Raw genomic sequence first — 20,657 nt, 5'->3', positions numbered from 1 at the left:
GTCCTAAAACTTGTCAACTGTCCCCCCTGAAACGAATCACTTACTAAGACCCTATTCATATATCTCAAGGACTTGGTCTGCCTAAAGAACTCTGTGATGTAAAAAAATCATACCTACTTCACTGGATACTTAAAAAGTTACTGTGAGGCTTTTTCTGTTGAAAGTCACAGCAAAACAATCCTAATAGCAGTATAAACTAACAACATTTATCATTAATCTCCAGTCCTCCAGCCTTAACTGACTCTGGCATGGTTCTATTAATCTTTGTAGTTCATTGTAATATGATTTCAATTCAGTGACTAAAGATATTTACTTTGAATTAAGATTCGCGACTACACAGGACAATTGCTACTAAAACCACGGCCTGTATCACGATGAGAGTCAAGAGAACAGGAAACAAGAAGTAAAAGTTTAATCCAGAAGTGAGCTAGGATTTAACTCTTTTTTTGAAATCATTGCATCAAGGCCACTCTTAATGCATTTAGCAACAATTAATTCTCAAAGCCAAAACAGCTGCACATTGCTGATGCTCTCCAGATGCAAGCTAAGGAATTAAATCATGGGATAATTCAATTGGAAAATTGGTTGTAATTATGGAGAATGCAGCGTCTGTTGGACTCCTCATGGTGATTGGTAGTTGCTTTAAGAATAGTGAGGTGGTCTGCGCAATGCATAGTGAATACAAATAAGTAGCTATGTTTGTGAAACTAAATGAGATTTCTCCTAAGATATGGATTTAACATTGTTAAAACTATTTGCTGACAGTAATGATAATCCATTTTCACTGTCCCATTACTGTCAAGGAACAGAATGACCCACGATCACTTACACACAATAGCAATAATAACTTACAGCACCTTCCACCTGAAGGAACTCAGAAGTACCTTGCAAACATCTCAGTGTGGTCTTACTCTTAAAAAAAATAATAATAATAATTATATATATATATGTATGTGTATAAATATTTGTATATATAAAAATAGTTTGTTCTTTCTCACCTGAGTTAATATACATGCAAGCAAACAGATCTGTTCTACCATGTCATTTAATCCCTTCATACCACAAGGCTGACAACTTTTGGGAATGAGAGAGGGTGCTCCTCTACGTAAAATATTAAAATTCTCAACTTTGATCAACAAAAGAAGAGCAGACTGCACAAAGTTCTAGTCAAAGAACCTCTATTATTGTTGACAACAGAAAAAAAATCCAGAGAAATTGGTTTGACTTTTGGATTTAGTTAAGTTAGCTGAGCAGAAAAAAAGTCATCTTGTCATTTGTAAACTGAGCAAATGTGTTCTTGAAATAATAGGATGATTCTCCCTTTGTAAAATAGCTTTGCCAGAACTGAACCTTATTAGCATTACAACATCTGACAGTCTGCTAATTATTATGAGTCTTGCTTATTGGTAAACTGAGGGACAAAATGACCTCTGTATATGACCATATTCATACTGACTCAGTGATAGAATTAGAAAAACACCTAGAAACGCTGGCTTCCAGACTCCTGGCTTAACTGTTAAAGCATACAGCCTCTTAGTTTGTAGAACCTAGTTAGGGTAACAGTGATTACTATGATAGATTATATTAACTGTGCTTTAGCTACTGAAATGTTTGCCAGAAAAGTTTATTTCCTTTAAAAAGTATTATCATAAAAAACTTTAGGGAATAAGAGATCAATTATTTACAAGCGGCTTCAGAAATCAGTCATCCAATAGCAAAGTTGAAACTGTTTTTTTTTTAGCACTATTAGCTACACAATAATGAAAATTGATTACAAAGTCACAACCCCTCATTAAGGTGCTGTCAATTGGGAAAAAATTCCTCAAAAGCAATTTTTTAAAAGTGATTGTAAAAAGACTCCCATCAATTAAAGAGACATCCGATAATAAAGAAAGTGATAAATTATCTCCTCTTCTCAATGATAGTACTTTTTAGACCAATGGTGGTGGTAGGGGCGAAAATCCTTATGGTCCTTATCTCTTATTTACAATTAATAGAAATTTCATCATCTTGGGGCTAGTGACAAGTCATTCTCCTTCTTTAAATACATTATATGATGACCAAAGTGCAGATCTCAGTAGCAGATAAGATATATTATCAAACAGGCAACACTGTCTGTAAACCCAATCCAGCAAAGAGACAAGTCTTGTGTTTCAATCTAGCGAAACACTTAAGCATATGCTCTAGGTATTTGAGTAGTCTTAACAAACACAGAGAAGTTCTTCATAGATTTCATTGTAATACAGTGGACATTGGCACTTTAGTAGGACTGAGCCTTATAGCAGAGTTTTTCCAGTATCAGATATGCTACTATTTCTACCTCATGCAGCCCGTTGCTCCCCTAGTTTTTCCCATCCCTGAGCTACATGCCATTGTTTCAGGTTTTCATTCTGAGAAGAGGAAAAAAGTATATATTTATAACCCTCCACCCCACCCCACCCCCGACATAAATTTCTGGATTGCAAAGAGTTCACAAAATAAAACGTTTCTTCCCTCTTGACCTTTTTTCACAAGCTTGGAATATAGGTTGTCAAACGTATGAGCTCTCCTGTCACTCAAACTTCTGCTGGGGTGAGCCAGGGAAAGAGATGAGGGCTAAATTGTTCATACAGTAACGAAACAGCCTCCTGAATTGCCCAGGTACATTTTGCAGTGTATAAAATCACTCTCCTTTCCAGTCAATCTCAGTGCTGGGTATCTCCACAACACAGAGGTGCTGCTATTCATTCAGCAGGACAGTCTCCGAATTTCCATGAATTCACACTCAGACTGCTGTCTGCAACACCTTAAGTATCATTAGAATTAGACTGAACATAGCTACATAGGAGACCAGAGACGGAAAAAGTCTTTGGCTCTCACTCAGCCTGGTCTAATACCAAGTCTGTAGGGGATCAAAGGCAATTAACTGGGTCACACTCAGAAATTTCCTGTGTAGAGGCAAGTCTCACTCCAGCCTTTTTCCACTGTCTCTCATGCCATGCAGGAAGTGCATAACATCAAAATACATACAAGAACTAGTCTCCCTGAAGTATACAGAGGTGGGAAAAAGTGACATAGCATTGTTTCCTTACACTACCACCCAAACTGGCTTCTAAGGTGAAAAAAGCACCGTACCCATGGGGGAAAAAAAAAAAAAAAAAAAGCCAGCCCATGAAAAACTGAGAGCTACTTGAGCACTTTCACAAACAGGCTGATTATGAAGGGGGAACTACATTGCACTGACAAGGCTAGCAAAACGCCAGTTCCTGCTGTCTGTCCCTCTTCATCCAGCAAGCCCAGGATGCTTTCAAAGGAGCACAAGAGGACAATATCCGTTAAAGAGTAGAGAGTGAGCAGGACAAGGGAATAACATAAAATAAAGAACAAAGTATTATGTTTATTTTGTTGGAGTGAAAAAGAAAAGAGTAAATTCTTATCCACTGAAGCTTCTGTAGTTTGTACTGTAAATAGTTGCTTTAGTTACAAAGAAGTGTTCTATAACTCAGCTCCATCCAAAAAGTTTACTTGCTGATAAAAATAGCAAACCAGTTATACAAGTTAATTAATTTTTGCCAATCATTTTGGTCATTCTTCCTGTAACAGGCATTATTAACTTCATACATAGGGTTAGTCTTTGATACCCCACCCTTTCTTTCAGTTTATGGAGGTAATATTAAATAATGCACACGACAATCAGTTCATAGCTCTGATGAAGTACATTTCACCCACAATACACTCCAAGATGCACCATTTTATCCAGGTAGAAAAACTACTGGAAGGAAGTGCTTAAAGGCATTATCTGTAACGTGTCTTTTTAGACGGAGTTAAGTCCCACCTCTCACTTCAGGTATATCCCAGACAAACTCCTTCACGCAAAAATGCTCTTCACCTGAATTTAGTGGTACTTTACACCCAGGTGAGGTCTCGTCAGAGCCCAGTTATTTCAACTAAACCTTGTCACTCACACTGTAATGAAAATATAAGCCAACAATCCTCAAGTGCAGCCCATACTCCAGTACCTTTCTACATTCCCCTTACCTGTACAGACAAACATGTTTACTCCACAAATCAGTGGAAAAGAACCAGCATTGTTTAGCTTCATGCAGCGCTCAGCCATGACATACATGCTGCAAACATCCCAGCTAAACACTTAAGCAAAGACATCATAGCAATACTGTTGAAAGCAAAATAGCTCTAGTATGACTGCAATATGATCTCTCCTCTGTACAAAGCAAACCTGAATGCTGATCCCCAAAGTTCAACCTGCAGTGAAATACTGCTTTAGTCCTGTCATAGACTCCAGATAAATTGCTGTACAACAATTTTGTTGTGCAACAAAGCAGGAGGTTCAGTATTAACAACACTATTAGCATATTGCCAGAAGCCCAAATCCAATTTTCAAATGGTCCATATTTTAATTTTTAGTTCTTGAGTTTAGAGATTTTCATTATTTTAAGGTAATTAGGAATAATACTGCTGAAACCAAGCACCTCAAATTGTGCAGAAGTTGACATGCAATCCAGCTTTACAATGAAGAAAAATTGCTTGAGCTCCTTGGACAGAAAACACCTACTATTAACCATTTGTTCTTCACCTCGGCCACACAACGAACTGCCTACAGCGAGTCAAGCACTGACTCTGAAAAGTCATGGACTACATTTTCATCATTCCTAGCTTCAAAGCCATTAGAATCATCACTCCCCCCCCCCCCCCGGAGTTTTACAGATAATTGGGAACCAGATTTTCTGTTCTCTAGTCTGGTAATCAATTCCTTCAAAAAAACTTATCATTTCAGCCTCCATTCACTCTTGCTCCACAGGTGGGCAATACATCCTACTACAAACCTACATCAGTTTTGACACTTAAATAAATGTCCTTAAAGAAACTTGCTATTAAAACTGTTAGCTGTTGCTGTTCATCCAGATGTTGCCACTGATTTGCAAATGGCTTAACATCTTTACTAAGTAGTATTTTTTTAGACTCTCCCTTTGTTTAATACATACTCCTTTGGCTGGATTAGTAATTGGAGAGGTCATTAATTTAGATGTAAGCCACAGCTTCTGAATTAAGATACATAACATTGTATTTTACTTCAGGATTCTTGCTTTTAATCATTAACTGATCATAAAAAAAGAGGAACTAAATTATCTAAACTATTAAGTCCTCAGGAACTTTGACTTGACAATGACAAGATAACACATTTAATATATTGTCCTTAACCAGCTGGAAAAGGATAAGTAGAGCAACATCTACAGAGTTAAAATGGTTTTGCAATACTTTGAAATTAGACAGTGGGGCTACCAAAATAGTCTTTTTTTTCCAGCCTAAGAAAGTTCAGTATGGAAAATTCCAAGTCCTGTGTGTCACAGCAAACTTCCAGTTGTAATGAAGTGACCTTGTTGACATGCATGATCAACTCAGGCGGGCAAAGCCTGCCCTATCCATAGCTGGCAGCCTGAAAAGCTGTAATTTGTTAAGGCAGTTGGACATAAACCACCCTCTGCCTCCTCCCCACACATTTCTACACCTTAGGGAAAATCTCTGAGAGTAGAATGAAAGCTGCATCATAACGCTGTTTCAACACAGCCTCTTATTTCTACAATGGTCTGAATCAACACCTTGAAACTAGAACATCCTTGAACCTTCAGCTGTTCAAAAAAAAAAAATCATAGTTTTGCAGCTTAGGCTTTTCTCTGATAAATGAAATTTCTGTAACAGGTGAAAAGAAGTTGTGATCTAACCTTTATTATGCTGTTGATGCGCCTTGCAAGGCTCCAAATCACTGCCAGAGATTATCTGGGGTAGGCAGCAAAATGCTTCCCTTCGTTGCCTGACCTTTCCACTTCTCCACTGGAGGCACGTGAAAGCAGCAAGATAACCCACGCTAAAAGCAGCATACAAAGCAAGTTATTGTTGCTCTGTCCACCATCAGGTTTATTTGCTCAACACAGGCAACGGCAAGCAATAAACCTTCTGGTTCTGCAGTCTGAATACTTCTTTCAATCTGGAGAAGTCTACTATCACCTTATTTACTCATGTGTATGCCAGATAATTTAGAAGGACAATCTCTCACATAAGAGTTGGAAGATCTGCTCTTGGCCATAGAACAGGAAGAAGGAAAAAAAAAAAGTAGAACAATGGCTAAAAGCCCATTATTAAATTCCCTGAATTCTTAAGCAAATGCCATTTTGAATTAATCGGTGCTAGCTTCTCTCATCTCTGTTATGACACCCAAGTATTCAGTTTAGCAAAAACGACTTTCATCTAGGGTTGCAAGTGATATGCTATTAAAAGGATTTTAAAAAACAATGTTTTCCTCATTTTAACAAAAGACAGTCACTCATATTTACCTTATTTTAAGTTCCTTTTATGGAGGGAAGGTAAAAGATAAAGGTCAAGCATTTCTAGTTTGGTTGCATCTGATGGACAAGACAGACTGGGGCATTGGGACTATATGGACTAAGGGGACTAAAGAAAGAGATTTCTTTACAGAGAGAGAGATGCATAATACAATTGACCACACAGAAAGGCAATGTGGCTGAACATAGGAATGGGGTCTATGAATGGAGATCCCAAATCAAAAACAGGATATTGTATCATGCATCCCAACAGATTTACAATGTAACATGGGAGAGTCATATTGTATTGCTCCCCTAAGCATACAGTCCCTGAGCCAAGCATGACTGCAGACTAGAAGAATATTCCTCTAAGTTTGCTTCCTTCTCCTGCTCTTGCAGTACGGCCAGTCTCCTGGTTTTACATTAACACCATCTGCTTAATCAGCATGCTCTCAAAACAGGCAAACAAAGAAGTCAGATGAAATGTCAGGGATAGTTTCTAACTCATAATTGAATGGATGATTATTCATTATAATCTATGAAAGGTGCTTGGGGCACCCTAGCATGCACATTGCATGGTATTAAGAAAAATGAATCTTAAAAGGTACAAAAAAGAATTTTCACTCAAGATCTTACCTTTACACTTTCATTGGTTACTTTCAGTACAATAAAATAAGCATGACCTGTTTAGGTTGCTATTAGATAAAACCTTAGAACTGTATAGTTATGCTTACTGATCCCCCTCCCCTTTAAAGTAAAGATAAATGAAACTGGTCAGCTCTAACATAAAAATACTCATGAGTAAAATTTAGCCTCTGAAGTCATGTCTAGAGGAATATTTCTTGCAACCCTCTGAAGCAGTACATTGTATTATGTCTTTCCAATGATAAGATATTATGCAAGCATCAGTATCAACATATCCTATACAGATTTGCATCCAAACAACTCAAATTTCATCAGAAAACGAAGGACTGATACTAAGCACTGAAACAGGCAAAATGGATCTTTTCTTTCTTTACCCAAATCTATCTAGATTAGGCAAAACAGTCAAACTGTACTTGGGTTAACTTTGCCCCAAGATCCTGAGCGAATCATGATCTTTTCTCTATCACAGTTCCAAATTAATCATCTATTACTTCTGGTTAATTTGTTGGGCTTTGTCCTTGGCAAGAGTCACAGCAGTAAAACATGTTAGCTTTCAGAGTTCTGCAACAGAAACATTATCATTGCTGCTAAGAACAATAGTGAAAACATTCTAATTCTTGTCAATTTGCTAATAACATGCTCTCACAAAACAGGTCTGTAGGAAGTCCCCCATGATGATGTCTGTTTATTTGAAGCGGAGGTCAACTTCATGCCAAACTTCACTGGAGCGAAGTGGAGTGGAGGTCAACTTCATGTCAAAACTCCAGCAGAGCAGGCATTCTAATTATTAGTACTTGTTCAGGTGTGTGAGATATGACAAGTCTGACAGAGCTAGGAACACACCTCACCTTGGGCTATTACTTTAACCACACTGTGCCCCAGTTTCTCATTGATGACAGGAGAAACAATTCTCCGAGCTCTTCAAAACTTTAGGAAGTGCCTAATGTGGAAGAGTGTTTTCAGAGTCTCACAGATAAGGTGATAAATAAGCACAGGTTATTGTAATGATTAGTAATGGATATAATTAGACCATGCTTGGTAAGGAGTGACAATACACAGCCAACTGGCTACAAGGCTTATACAGTGTCTTGCTGATGTTCCTTTATCATACCTTCCATTTTCATGTATAGAGGTATGGGTTTTAGCTGTCATTGGCATGGCAAAAAAAAAAAATATGCAAAAAGTAGAGGTAGCTGGCAGAGTAGGAAAAGATTAATTTATTCATTCACTGAATGTTATCTGCATAAATCTGTGAGTTTTCTATATTTGAAAAGTGCAATTAAAATAATTATAAAAGAAAGCATGTGTGAATGCACATAAGCACTTCGGATAAAGGACACTGCCTCTACATCACAGGAGAAAAAAGAATCTCTGAATGTGTATTAATCTAGTAGCCTTTTCCTATAAAAAGGTCAAACAGCCAAGAGCAAGATATGCTTCCTTCCAGCTGTCCTTTCAACATGCCTCTCCTCTTGCCAAGGAGAAAGGACCTCTAAGAGTGAGAAAGAGTCCATTTTACAATCCATCTATTCTTCACTGCCTATGCCTTTTCTGAATATACTTCCTGAAGTACATTAGTCACAGGTATGCAGCAATTCATTAGGGCATACCAACAGCTGATGCACACTGAAATCAATTTTTGTTTTTCACTTTGTGGAGCAGAATGTTTCATGATGAGTTGAAAGCAAGTCTTCGTTGCACTAAGGAATGAACAAACAAGATTTCCAAAATCAACAAATCCACATGCCCATCCGTAGTTCGTATAAAAACATACCTACATACTCTACAAACAAATACACTGCCCTACAGTGAGACAATAATTTGCCTCTTTAGAGCAGGGTCATTAAAGAGAAATAATGTTGCAATAACAAAGCACAAATGTAGTACTAATGAGAAGAGCAAGCTGCAAAATTCTAGGAACATCTGGTCTACTTCTTGTGCTGACAGTGTGTGACCTGGAATCTGACCATCATAAAAGGCTACATTTTTTTCTTCACAGCCCAGCGGGCTCTGGAAGCAAGTTTATTTTGTTTTTAGCTTATAAATGTTGCATAAATTCCTGTGGGTCTGTATTGTAATACTTGATATGCATATGTTGCCAAGTTGAGTATCAAAATTTAAATCTCAAGTAGAGCAGCCAGAACTATTCACTATAAATAACATTTTCAATTAAAAAAAACTGTTTACAAAGAACTTGATAGTGATCCCTATAAATCTCTTATTTGCAACAGGATTGATGAACAATTTTTGCCTATGGGTTGTTTCCAGGTTTCACTTCATTCTTCCACTATTTCACTTGCAGTTTGTGGCTGACCTTTTAACTCACACAGTAATTATTTTTGCTGATTCAGTGGCTAAATCTTAAGCAGAATAATAACTAACATAAAAATGAATCCCATTTGGACTAAACAGAAGCATGAAAGCACACAAATCTTCATCGGATACCTGTATTTTATCTGAATACTTATAAATAATAAAACTAGCATGCTTCATATCACAGCAATATCACTTTAAGGACTATTCAACCATCTGGATTGAATCTTTGCACATTAGGGTGATCTACACTACTTTCTAACAGTAGAAGGAGGGATGCAATACACATCCAGGTCCAGAAGTTCTTTGTCAAAATTTGCAACATGCAAAAAGAATGTTTTTCTTCCAAAAAAATAAAAATTCTCCTGATAAAACAGTTTTGTTTCATCTTCAGCCCTACCCCTGCAAAACCTCAAACACCATGTATTGATTTACTAAAGAAAAAAAGTTTAAGAAATACTCTGATATTTTGCTTAAAAGATAAACAAGATACCTCACCTCTATAAGATCAATGCATATCCTGAAACCAGTCTTAAGTATTAATGTAAAGGGAAGACTTGTCCACCTAGCATGAGCCCAGCTACTCTGTTTACTCTTTACTCTTTCCCTGGTAAACAGTTATCTTTTCCAGATAGAAATTCTATTTCAATTTTCAGTAGAATTACAGGTGTTAGAAGTGTATCTTCTGCTTAAGAGTTCTACAAGGAAAAAAAAAATTCTCAGCTACTTGCAAGCTCCCATTGATTTATACTCTACTGTTCTGTTAATAAAGTGATAATCTGAAACAAAATATTATTTATTATCTTATATTATCTGCCTCATGCTTCTCTGTCTGAGGAATCATAAATTAAAGTCAACAGCCATTTTATAATCCTACAGTTCATTATCTCCCATTTCCTAATATCCTCATTGCCTTAGCCTTGCTCTGTTTCTTTAGTAATATTTAGAAAAATCAAAACCACATTAACACCATCTGCAGATACTTCTTGTTTTAGAACTTACATAGAGCTTTGCAACTAATAAATGGCTGGTTATGACACTGTCCTCATTCATCTGGCACTTCCCCTGCCATCCTTGATTAAAGTTTAATCTACATTTTCCATTGTGGAGTTATCTCAATTGGCATTCCATTTGCAGGGTGGCCTACTACTTTTTGGATTCTTATTTGAAATGGCGGTCACACCTCCTCAACCTATTTCTTCATCTGAAATTTTTATCAAGTTTCTGCATATTTTTGTGGCCCTGAGACTTTCAGATAACAGGGGCTGCAATTCACTTATTTTATCTAGTATCACAAGGCTTAGAAGAAGAGCAGGCAAGCAGCTTGAATCACCAGAGACAAAAGTGGTCAGGCCTCTAATCCTTCACATTTAAAACTGAATTTGTAATTGGAAAAAGATCACATTGACATTTAATCAAGCACAGATCTGGATCTATTTTACATGTACTTGTTTTGGGTCCAGCTGCTGCTGGTCCTTCCTCCTCAAATACACAAGATAAACTTTATACTAGTGTTTTCTATCCTCCACTTGTAAAATCTGTCTCAGGAGCAAATCATGGTTGTGCTCTGAGATCAGGGACAACAATTACTGTCCTCCACGAGCCCACGGGCAACACAACACGGCTGACAGGAAGCAGAGCAAGCGTCTCCCTTGAAGGAGGACCACACGAGCACTGTGGCAAGGCAGCACTAGGGATGAATTCTGGAAGTGCACGCTTTCTAATTGATGTTAAACCACCTGCTGCTCAGAACTGTCTCCTAATGGTCCCCATAGTACAAAAAAACCTGGGTTGGAATCGGGAGCTCAAATGCACATCATTTATGGCTGGTTTGACCCATCTCAACTTTACCAGAGAGGCAAATGACTCTTTCAGTTGGGTATGACAAACACACACGGGCACACAGCTGCAAAGTGAAACTTCTTTGGTCTACAAACTCTGTCATTCTAACCACAAGCTTTTCTGCCTAAACTGCCTCCTTAGAAAATACCACCACAGTTGCAAGATCTTCAATTCCTAATATTTCATTAGGACAGACCACAGAACATTTTCTGGTGTAATATATTATGAAGTATCATAAATAATTAAAAATTAATCACACTTGTCAAAATAAATAAATGCATTCAATGATGCAGTGTGCCTGAATTTTTTATAGCATCTATTTGCTTATTCATGAATTAAAAGAAAAGAAGTCTAGTAATCCACAATGGATTGCCTACTGATTACAGCACATACAGGCCTGATTCAGATCCCAGCAGTGGAGGTTTTTCTGTCAATCTTTAGCACATCAGTGGAATTTTACCATAAAAAAGCTCTGATCCTGCAAAAAGTTACATAAGCATGACTTCAAAAACATTAGTAGCTACAACAGATCTTCATGCATCCTGTAGGGCCTGGCTGGCAGATACACTGCTGATTTTATCACCCACTGGTCCACTTAGAGGAAGAGGAGATACAGGAATGGAGGAGAATGAAGCATTTTAGCACAAAATTTGCTAAGAAAAACCCTAAGAAATATCTTGATAGACTCCCTTCTATAGATTTTTATAAACAGACAATCCTGCAGTTCTTGACAACAAACACCCAATATTTTTGCATAACAAATGATTCAATACCATTCACAAGGCTTTAATGGAATAGCAAGCAATATTTGGTGCTTAAATAGCACCTTTATTCTCTGAATCCTCAAATTGTTCTGAAAAGCTTAGTGACTTTTCTCTCCCCCCCCCCAAAAAAAAAAGGGGGGGGGCGGGGAGAGGAGGGGGCAATGAACAACCCTGCTAGCACAGACCGAAGATCCATCAAACTTCTGGCTCTGAAAACGGACAGGTGTAGATACATAGGGAATAATATATTATCAGGGAAAGCAAACAGTAGTACTTCCCCAGCATATTCCCCTAGCATTCAAGGATCTGTAGCTCACAGACTTTATGAGCCAGAAAAGGTATTTTGAGAATTTAATAGCTCTCACGTTATTTTTCTTCCCTGCACATGTCCATCACTTTGTGCACCCATAAAAAGTTTTAGCACCAACAATGCCCTCTGTGAAAAGGTTCCACAGTTTTACTCTTTTTACATACTGAAGCATCTCCTTTTATCTTTGTTTTGAACCTGACACCTACTAATTTCATCTCGTACACTCCAGTTCTTTATGAGAAGAGATGAAGAATATTCATTCTGTACTCATCTTCTCTGTGCTTTATAACATCTTGCGATTTTATAAACCTCTACCATGCACTCCTTTAGTTGTCTCTTCCAGACAGAGTAGCTCTAGTCAATTTAACTGCTCCTAAAATGAGAACCATTCTATACCTTTAATCATCCTTTCCATTTTTTTTAAATTTTCCCAACTGTATTAAATGCTTCTTGAAGTATGGGAACCAGAACAGAACGCTGTATTCTAGATACAGTTGCCCCACAGGTTTATACAATAGAATAATTATTGTTGTTTTATTTTCTATTCCATTCCCAATAATTCCTAACATTACATTTATTTTGTGACTGCTACTGAGTTGATGTTGTCACAGCTCTATTCTAACTCCCAAATCAGCTTGACTGAATAAAATCAGCTCAGAATCCATCTTTATATATGCCAAATTCATATTGTTTCTCCCACCACCACAACCAAATCATCTACGCTAAATTTCATCTGCCAGTTATGCAGTTAAGCATCCTTTTTCAATTCTTTGCAAATCAGACCTCCTCTCCTCTACCCTGAATAATTTAATATCAGACTTTGCCACCTCACCATCTATCCCTATTTAGAAGATCAATGACCTGTGTGACTCCCCACTCTGAACACAGCAAGTGAGCAGAGCACTCAGATGTGACTGTAACCAAACACAGAAATATCTAAAACTGGCTTTTCCTCTAGGCAGTTCAATCCATGTTAATTTACTCTGATTCCAAGAGATTAAGCCTGTATCATATGGGTGGGGAGAGAAGGACACGACACAAAAACAAACAACAGAAGTTCTCCCAACATCTCTCTTTGAGAGACTGACCAATGATTTCCTACTCAACCTTTTACATAAAGGAAACACAGTGAATCATATCTAAGGCATTTGTCTCTTCAATGTCTTGACATAACTTGATAGCCAAGTGACAAGGATGAGCTAAACCATCTCAAAATCTAGTTATGCTATCTGTTTATCTCGGTGCATTACTGTCTGCAAAGGAGATGAAATGAGATTGAGATAATTGGAAGCACAATTTGCAGGGAACAGTGGGGGTTGGAATTACTGTGCTTAATTATTTCAGATTGAAGCAGACCACACAACTATCTGTGCCAAGCAGCTGTAATTAAAGTGATTTAAAATAGAAAGATGCTAGCTCCAAGTGTTGATTTTTCAAATGAATCTTTACATGCACAGGAGTTAGTCATCTGTGAGCCACAGACCTGCAGGTCTTCTGAGGGGCATAAGAGAAAATTACCATTGACTATGTCCAATATGCCTGATAATTTAAAAAAAGAGAAACACCCATGCAATACAAATACAAATCCACCAAACATATGTGCCACTTGTGATTTGCCAGAAGCTAGCAGAATACAAGCTTCAGCCTCGATCGCCTATACTCCAGAAAAAAAATTTGGGGTTTAGAAATGGAATTTTAAGCCAACAGCAATTGAAATCATCAACCAATACCACCCTTGCTTCTGGACTACAGGGCCAGCCAATAGGCCTCCCCTTCTTCTGCTTTAATGAACATATAAAACTGACTGAGTACAGACAAAAATAGAACTTTTCCAAAGAGAATCTGAAAGAAACACAAATTGACGATATGAAGCGCTGCAGTAACCCAGTTGGGCTCTTCACCTGCAACGGGGAGCATTAAAATCTCATGCAGTCCCAGTCTGAGCCAACCAGTGGCTTCAGCCTCAGCTCCCTGCATTCTCACAGGCAAGTTTTCTACTCACTGCGGCAGCCTGCACCTTCCATACCACCATTACAACAGTTTCTTTGAAACTGGCATATTCCTGCAGAGAGCTTCTCATTTGCTTTTATTTTACAACCACCTTGCCAAACATTTCCTAAACAGATTTATTTCCTCACTGGTTTTCCCCATTTCTTCCACTCCAGAAAGTGATGGCTACTCTTTTCAAACCAATTCAAAACAAACGTTTTAATTCCTAAATTTCATTAGCAGCCAACTTGCACAAGAATTTAAGTAGAAGGAAACTTTTATATATTTTAATACTTTCTCAGCAAGAACACTTTCTGATTTATCCCAAAACTTCTCTTAACTGTATCTTTTTTTATAGCAAGTAATTTATTGTGTGCATACATGTTCTTCAATGGGAAAATTAGAAGATATTTGTATGCATCACAAACATGGTCCATCTGCTTTAAGCACAACACATCTCACCAAAATGAGTGAATCTGCTTATGTATCAGTGCTGAAGCAATCAGCCCTAAAAGTTTATTTATAATGGATAGTTGGAGAAAAGTAGATAGTAGATAGATATAGATGAGAAAGCAGAATGCATGAACATGAATGAAAGCTGCACTGAAACTTTTCCTCAGTATTTGCCTGAATGTAAGAACTGTTATAAGCAGTCAAACTGCAGGTCTGCAAAGTCAAATGCCATCTCTGATGCTGGCCAGTAAGAGAGGGGTCTTTTTGCTTGTAGCGTTCTTTAAAAGGCTTCTTGAGCCAGTGACTATAGACAGACCATTGCATTAAATAGCCAGTGATGAATGTATTCTGCAAGAATTCATCCAAACCTTCTTTAAACTTATGCATACATCTGATCTCCATAACATTAAGTCAGGTATCTTATTGTCACAGTTTATTCAGGTACTACATGAAAAATACCTCCTCTTGCTTGTTCTTTACCTACCACCTGGTAAATTCATGGCTGTTTCCTGTTCTTTACTACACATTTTTACAGACCTCTAAGAGCTACCACCACACGCACATGAAAGTATTGCTGCCTGTTTAGTTTCTCTTTCTGTGAAAACCGTTCCTTATTTCCGATAATCTTTGTTGTCCTTCCCTATACCTCTTAGTTCCTCTTAGTCCCTTTGCCTGGAAAAGGCTTTTAGCCCTAACTCCCTTTTTCCCTTTTGTAGCTTCATTTTCATCAACACCACTCGACTTCTTACAGGAAGAGTCTTCATGCAGATGTTACCAACAGCAGGAAGGATGTTAGGGAGTTTTCTGCCTTCCCAGGATTAGGATAGTACAAATACATCTAACAATCTTTTTTTTTTTTTTTTTAATCACTTATGGAATATGCTTCTGCTTACAGACACGATCACAAGCAGGAAAAAGAATCCCAGCAAACCAACTTTTCTTCCAAGGAAAAGGAAAAGAACATTACATTTCCATCTTTTCATGCTTCTTCTTTAAAGATAGCATTGTTTTTCTTATATTAAGGGCGAAACCTATCATTCATTTTCTCACCAAAGGGAAAATGTAAGCCATGGACACAAGGAAATTGTCTAAACTAGTTTGCAAATAAGCAAGCAGCAAGCAGCACTTAGAGCAAAGTTAAAGCTCCAGACTCAATGGTTTTATTCATTTTATGCAAATCTTCCATGCACAAAATGACCTTAAATGGATCATAATGCTCTCATGCTTTAAAATTACTCAGGGTGAGGTAAAGCTGAATTCATCAACAGTTATTCCAAGAGCTTTTGAGGAAGGCAGTATACGTCAAAATTACTATTCTCATCCAAATACTGCCCATGGCACAGGTCAGCTTGATTCTGATTTTATACAAGACTACTTTTGGTATTTTCTTCCTATATATTTGATGCAGATTGTCTTTAGACAAAAACCAGATACTTCATATGCAGTGACTCCTCTTGTTTTGCACACTGTTTGCATTCATTATTTGCTGGAACAAAAGGATTGTAGCTGTATTTTAGAGGACATGGTTTTTACAATCACTACATTGAAGGCATTGCACAGCTGTATTCATTTTACCTTTTGGAGTATCCTCAGAGTGATCTCTTTCTGGTCCATCTGGGATGTTTAGCTGTGAAATCTCTTCTGCATTCACTCTAAGCCAAGCCCTGTTGTGGTTTGCCTGATCTTTTGACAAAAGAGAATATTCCAGCTCACAAGGAGATTCAAAATTGCAGTCAAATACTAGAAAAGAAAAACAGACATAGAACATACCAGGTTAATTAAGTTCAGCTTTCTCTGTGCTGGAAGGTGTTTACCAACACCCACACACACGTATATATTTTTTAATGAGCCAGGACTTGTTTTCTTCTGCAATGAGGTAGAGACATATGGGGGAAGCCCATAAATAGGCAAGAATTTGTTCAGAATGGACCACGCTGAAAGGTTCATTATGGAGACAGTGGCAGATCAAGAGGAAGGCCCAACAGCCAGCCATTTCCCTTCTGGTTAGATATAAGGGCAGCACAGGCTAAAGCAGGGAAAGTCATCACCTAGACAGATGGGAAATAGCTTAGTCAGTTGATAAAATGAAATCTCTTCTGGGATGCAGGTTCAAATTCGACCAGGACCATCACAGTACCAAGGCTACTAACTAACTTTATAGTCATTCTGGCCATATTGTAGATACTGGTAGCCTTAGGGATTATACCCTATGAAGTAACCTTTTGACCCCCTGGGTTTGATACACTTCAGTGCAGTAGTTGAAGCTTTATCTGCTACTGCAAATCTTAGCCTCCAGGCTTTACAGCCAGCATCTATCTACAACACAGATACTTCTTTATGAGATGTTTCCCTTTTAGAAACCAATTACCCTGCTGGTGCAACTATGCTTCTTTTCTCTGTGTACAACTTACTATCATGCCATAATTCAAGTTGCTTAATACAACATCCAGTGATAACCAGCACAGATTTTATTTTAATCATCATTGCTAAGTTTTTCTTGAGCAGAAGGTATATGTTTGCTTCTACCACCACAGTCAGCACTTAACACAATACTCACTAAAGGAAAGAAACTATTTCCGAACTAGCCCAACGTGAAAAGGCCGGGTCCTTTCATAAAAGGCAATAAAAAATTCCAACTATTCTTTGGAGATTTTCAATAACATCTGCTGCCCTGCCACAGGTATGCAAGTAGGATGAATAGTCTGAATTGCCATTAGTGAGATTATCTAAGACTTTTTTTTTTTAACTCCAATTATATTCTCTATTAAACATCTAATTTCTTCTCAGTGTGCACAGATTTATGCAGTTCAGCCTATTCTCCAGGTGATATAACATCTTTTAATCTCAAGGTTAATACTTTTGCCCTCTTTCTATACTTTTTCAACTAATTCACCTTTTTAATAGCAATACATTTGATTTTCTTACTCAGGTGTTTTATCATTCTCTCAGCATTTTAATTTTTTCATAACACCATGAAAAACATATAATGTAAGGAATCCATATCTACCACAAACAGCAGTAACAAGGATTGTACATATCTCGTTCACTCTGAATGCATAGGTTGCTACCCTTTTCAGGCCTCTGTATTATCAACATAAATTCATGATACCATGAAGCAGACTTGAATAGAGACAGCAAGGAACAGTGCACATATTCGTACGATCCAGTTTATTGCAATATTGTATCCAAAGTTCAGACCACTTATCTCTACTCCCTTACTTGTTTTTCTAAAAAGAAAAACAAACCCAACATTTTTTAATCCATAAAGTATAAGAGCCCACTAAACCTTGTACCAGCGCACAAACATACACAAGAACACACAAACACTGAACTACACGTTACTGAAAACATACCATCACTACTGACTAGTTCACTTAATGGGGAACACACTGATTAGTATATACTTTAAGGTACTGTCAAAAAACAAGAAAGAAAGAAAAAACCCACAGCTCATGCAAGACTGCTCTGACAGGACCCACAGAACTACAGAAGGGGAAGCCCAGGCCAAGGAAGGCATCAGGCATGTGCAACCATTTCGCATTAGCTGACTTCATTCTTTGCGGGCTTCTCCTCAAGCAGTCTTACACATTTTAATGACCTGTCAAGTGGTCACCACTCGCTTCCACTCTTCCACCATCCAACCACTGTCAACAGAAGCCTGTGCTTTCTCTTACCCCTCTGCTGCCAAGCAGAGCAGCACTTCAGAGACATCTAGCAGGCTGTCTCATTTTCCTCCTCCAATCCTTATTCCTCCCCGATTACAGTGCCTACAAGAACTCAATAGATAGCTCAGCTCCCTCATTTTGTTTCAATTTCCAGAGAGTTGTCAATTGGTTGTGGAGCGTTTAACACAGTAGGCCTCTGACCTACAACTGGGACAACTTATTTGAGGTACGTGACCAAAAAATAGTCAGCACATTCAGTGCTATGAACCCTACAAGCAACTAACACCTCTGCCTGAAGGGGGAAAGTAAAGGAGAGGGGCAAGTAGCAATACCATTTCCTTCCCTTGAACAGCTACAGAGAAGTGGACAAGATCTAACGTGCCTGTAGCAATCAAGCTGAACAGCCTTTAAAACAGGTCATTCCTTGGAAAAAGAAGAGACTACTTGGTTCATACACCTTAGAGTGTCTGCAATTCAATGAAGACATACTTGCACCTATTTACAAAACTTGACAGTCCTGGCAACCCTCTCCCTACATTACCAGAAAACATGCATTCTTCATAAGCTCCTATTCAAATTAATCTCATACCAGGCCCAAATTTTGGTACAGTGCAATTACCTATTCAGCACAAAGAAATGATGAAAAAGAAATGCTATCTTATGCAACACAGCAAAGCCTACACAGAGTCCGTTCTTCCAAGCCTAATGTCAGCTTCCTAACCCCAAGTTTTCCTTGTTTTACAGTGTTCTTCACTATAGATAATGTAATATACTTTAAATAAAAAAGCTTATATATATATATATATTTTTTTTTCCTCACTGATAAGCAGTTCTTGGTGAGGTAGCTGCTGCAAGACCAAATAAACCACATTTGCAAATACAGAACCTTTACAATGTTTGAATTACTACCACAAATCACCTGTCAAATTTTAATGCCTTTACAACAGGTCTTTCTCCTTACTTTCTGACTTTTGTCTTAATATGTTTAAGTCTGACACCAAATTTTTTTTTTTTTCCTGCCTGGCTAAGCACACAAAGAAGTGGCCGTTTGCCTTTGGAAGCTGAATAACAGCCATTCTTGTCCTTTTTAAAAAACAGCAGACACTGCAGGAAAGGCAATTAAATGTAACGCAACTTTTAGCGATTATTTTTTTAAGCTACTACCAATACAAATTGACTAGATAGAGAGCTTTAGGATTTGGATAGTGTGCCTAGTCAGTAAGATTCCCCCCCCCCCCAATGAGATGTCACACGAAGATTTATATCCAGCGTATACATTTGTGCAACAGCTATATTGACATTATAGATCCTGAAGATTCTATAGGAATTTAAGTTCCAGCAAACTGAAAAGTCTCTTTTTAAATATATTGCAAAAACACAGGATTCATTGCCCAACAATTTTTTGCATCTGCAACCATTAGACACTGAAGAAACAGAACACAATAATTTATTAGAAGTGTATTTCATAATCATTATGCTTTTAAAGAGGAAACAAAACATGATGCTTACAATCAAATAAAGGTAAACACCTGTTCAAGAAAGGCAGTAGACATCAATCCACTTTTTGGTATGTAAGAAGATACAGGATACCAACCATAAACTGAAATGTAAATTAAGCCATCATCTGATTGAAAAGACAGTGGAATCTGTATATATCTGACGATTATGAGTCTTGTGAGTGCTTCAATTTATTTATTTTTAATCAAAGTAGATGTCAACAATAATTTGTGCATAAACAACTAAAATATCTGGCAATTACATCTGTTTCAATTAAACTGATTCAAGTTTTCTAATAAGTAAAAGATCAAAAATAGTAGTATAAATAATACTAGATCCCCAGAACACAGTAATTTGCAGGAAATATCCTTTTACATTGCTACAGGTCAGATTACTGATCAGTTGCTTTTTGGATCAGCTTAGATCACTTGTTTAACTACATCTCACTGAAAAATACCTTCTGGCATTTGAAAATACAATGTCCATTCTTTTTAAGAAACTACTGATTCTTCTTTCTTCAGTTGCCCAATAATAGATTGTTTGTTTTAAACCAAGTCTCCTTTCACCCACAAAAAGCGTATCAGTCAATAATTTCCTCATACACCGTTCTTCTCTAGCTCTATATGTTTCTGTTTGTCTTCAAAGAGTCCTTTTCACCTCTGGTCTCTTGGTTCTCACAGATCCCTCTTTCTGCATCACCCTCAGCAGATGACCCTTTTGAAAAGGTGTGGCAAGGTGCAGGTCTTTCCTTCCCTCACAGGAACAGAGAGGCAGTGTGTAGAGGCTCTCTGTTCTCAGAGGACCAGCTTAAGCAATATGCCTCTGAACTGGCACCTGATCAGCTTAAACTTGGCTAATTTGC

At 37.7% G+C, this 20,657-nt stretch overlaps 1 protein-coding gene across 1 annotated transcript in view; it reads right to left on the bottom strand.

Annotated features, from left to right (window-relative positions):
- ALK (ALK receptor tyrosine kinase) overlaps positions 1–20,657 on the bottom strand; it is a 325,887-nt gene that overhangs the window by 212,337 nt on the left and 92,893 nt on the right. The window contains exon 3 of the mRNA XM_067292965.1: positions 16,209–16,373. Coding sequence (XP_067149066.1) covers positions 16,209–16,373 — 165 coding nt within the window. The remainder of the gene's footprint in view (positions 1–16,208; positions 16,374–20,657) is intronic.

This window comes from Apteryx mantelli, chromosome 3 (assembly GCF_036417845.1).
Source record: "Apteryx mantelli isolate bAptMan1 chromosome 3, bAptMan1.hap1, whole genome shotgun sequence".
In the NCBI taxonomy this organism is placed as follows: domain Eukaryota; kingdom Metazoa; phylum Chordata; class Aves; order Apterygiformes; family Apterygidae; genus Apteryx; species Apteryx mantelli.
Note: the sequence above shows the minus strand (reverse complement) of the source record. Positions and strands in the feature narration are given on the sequence as shown.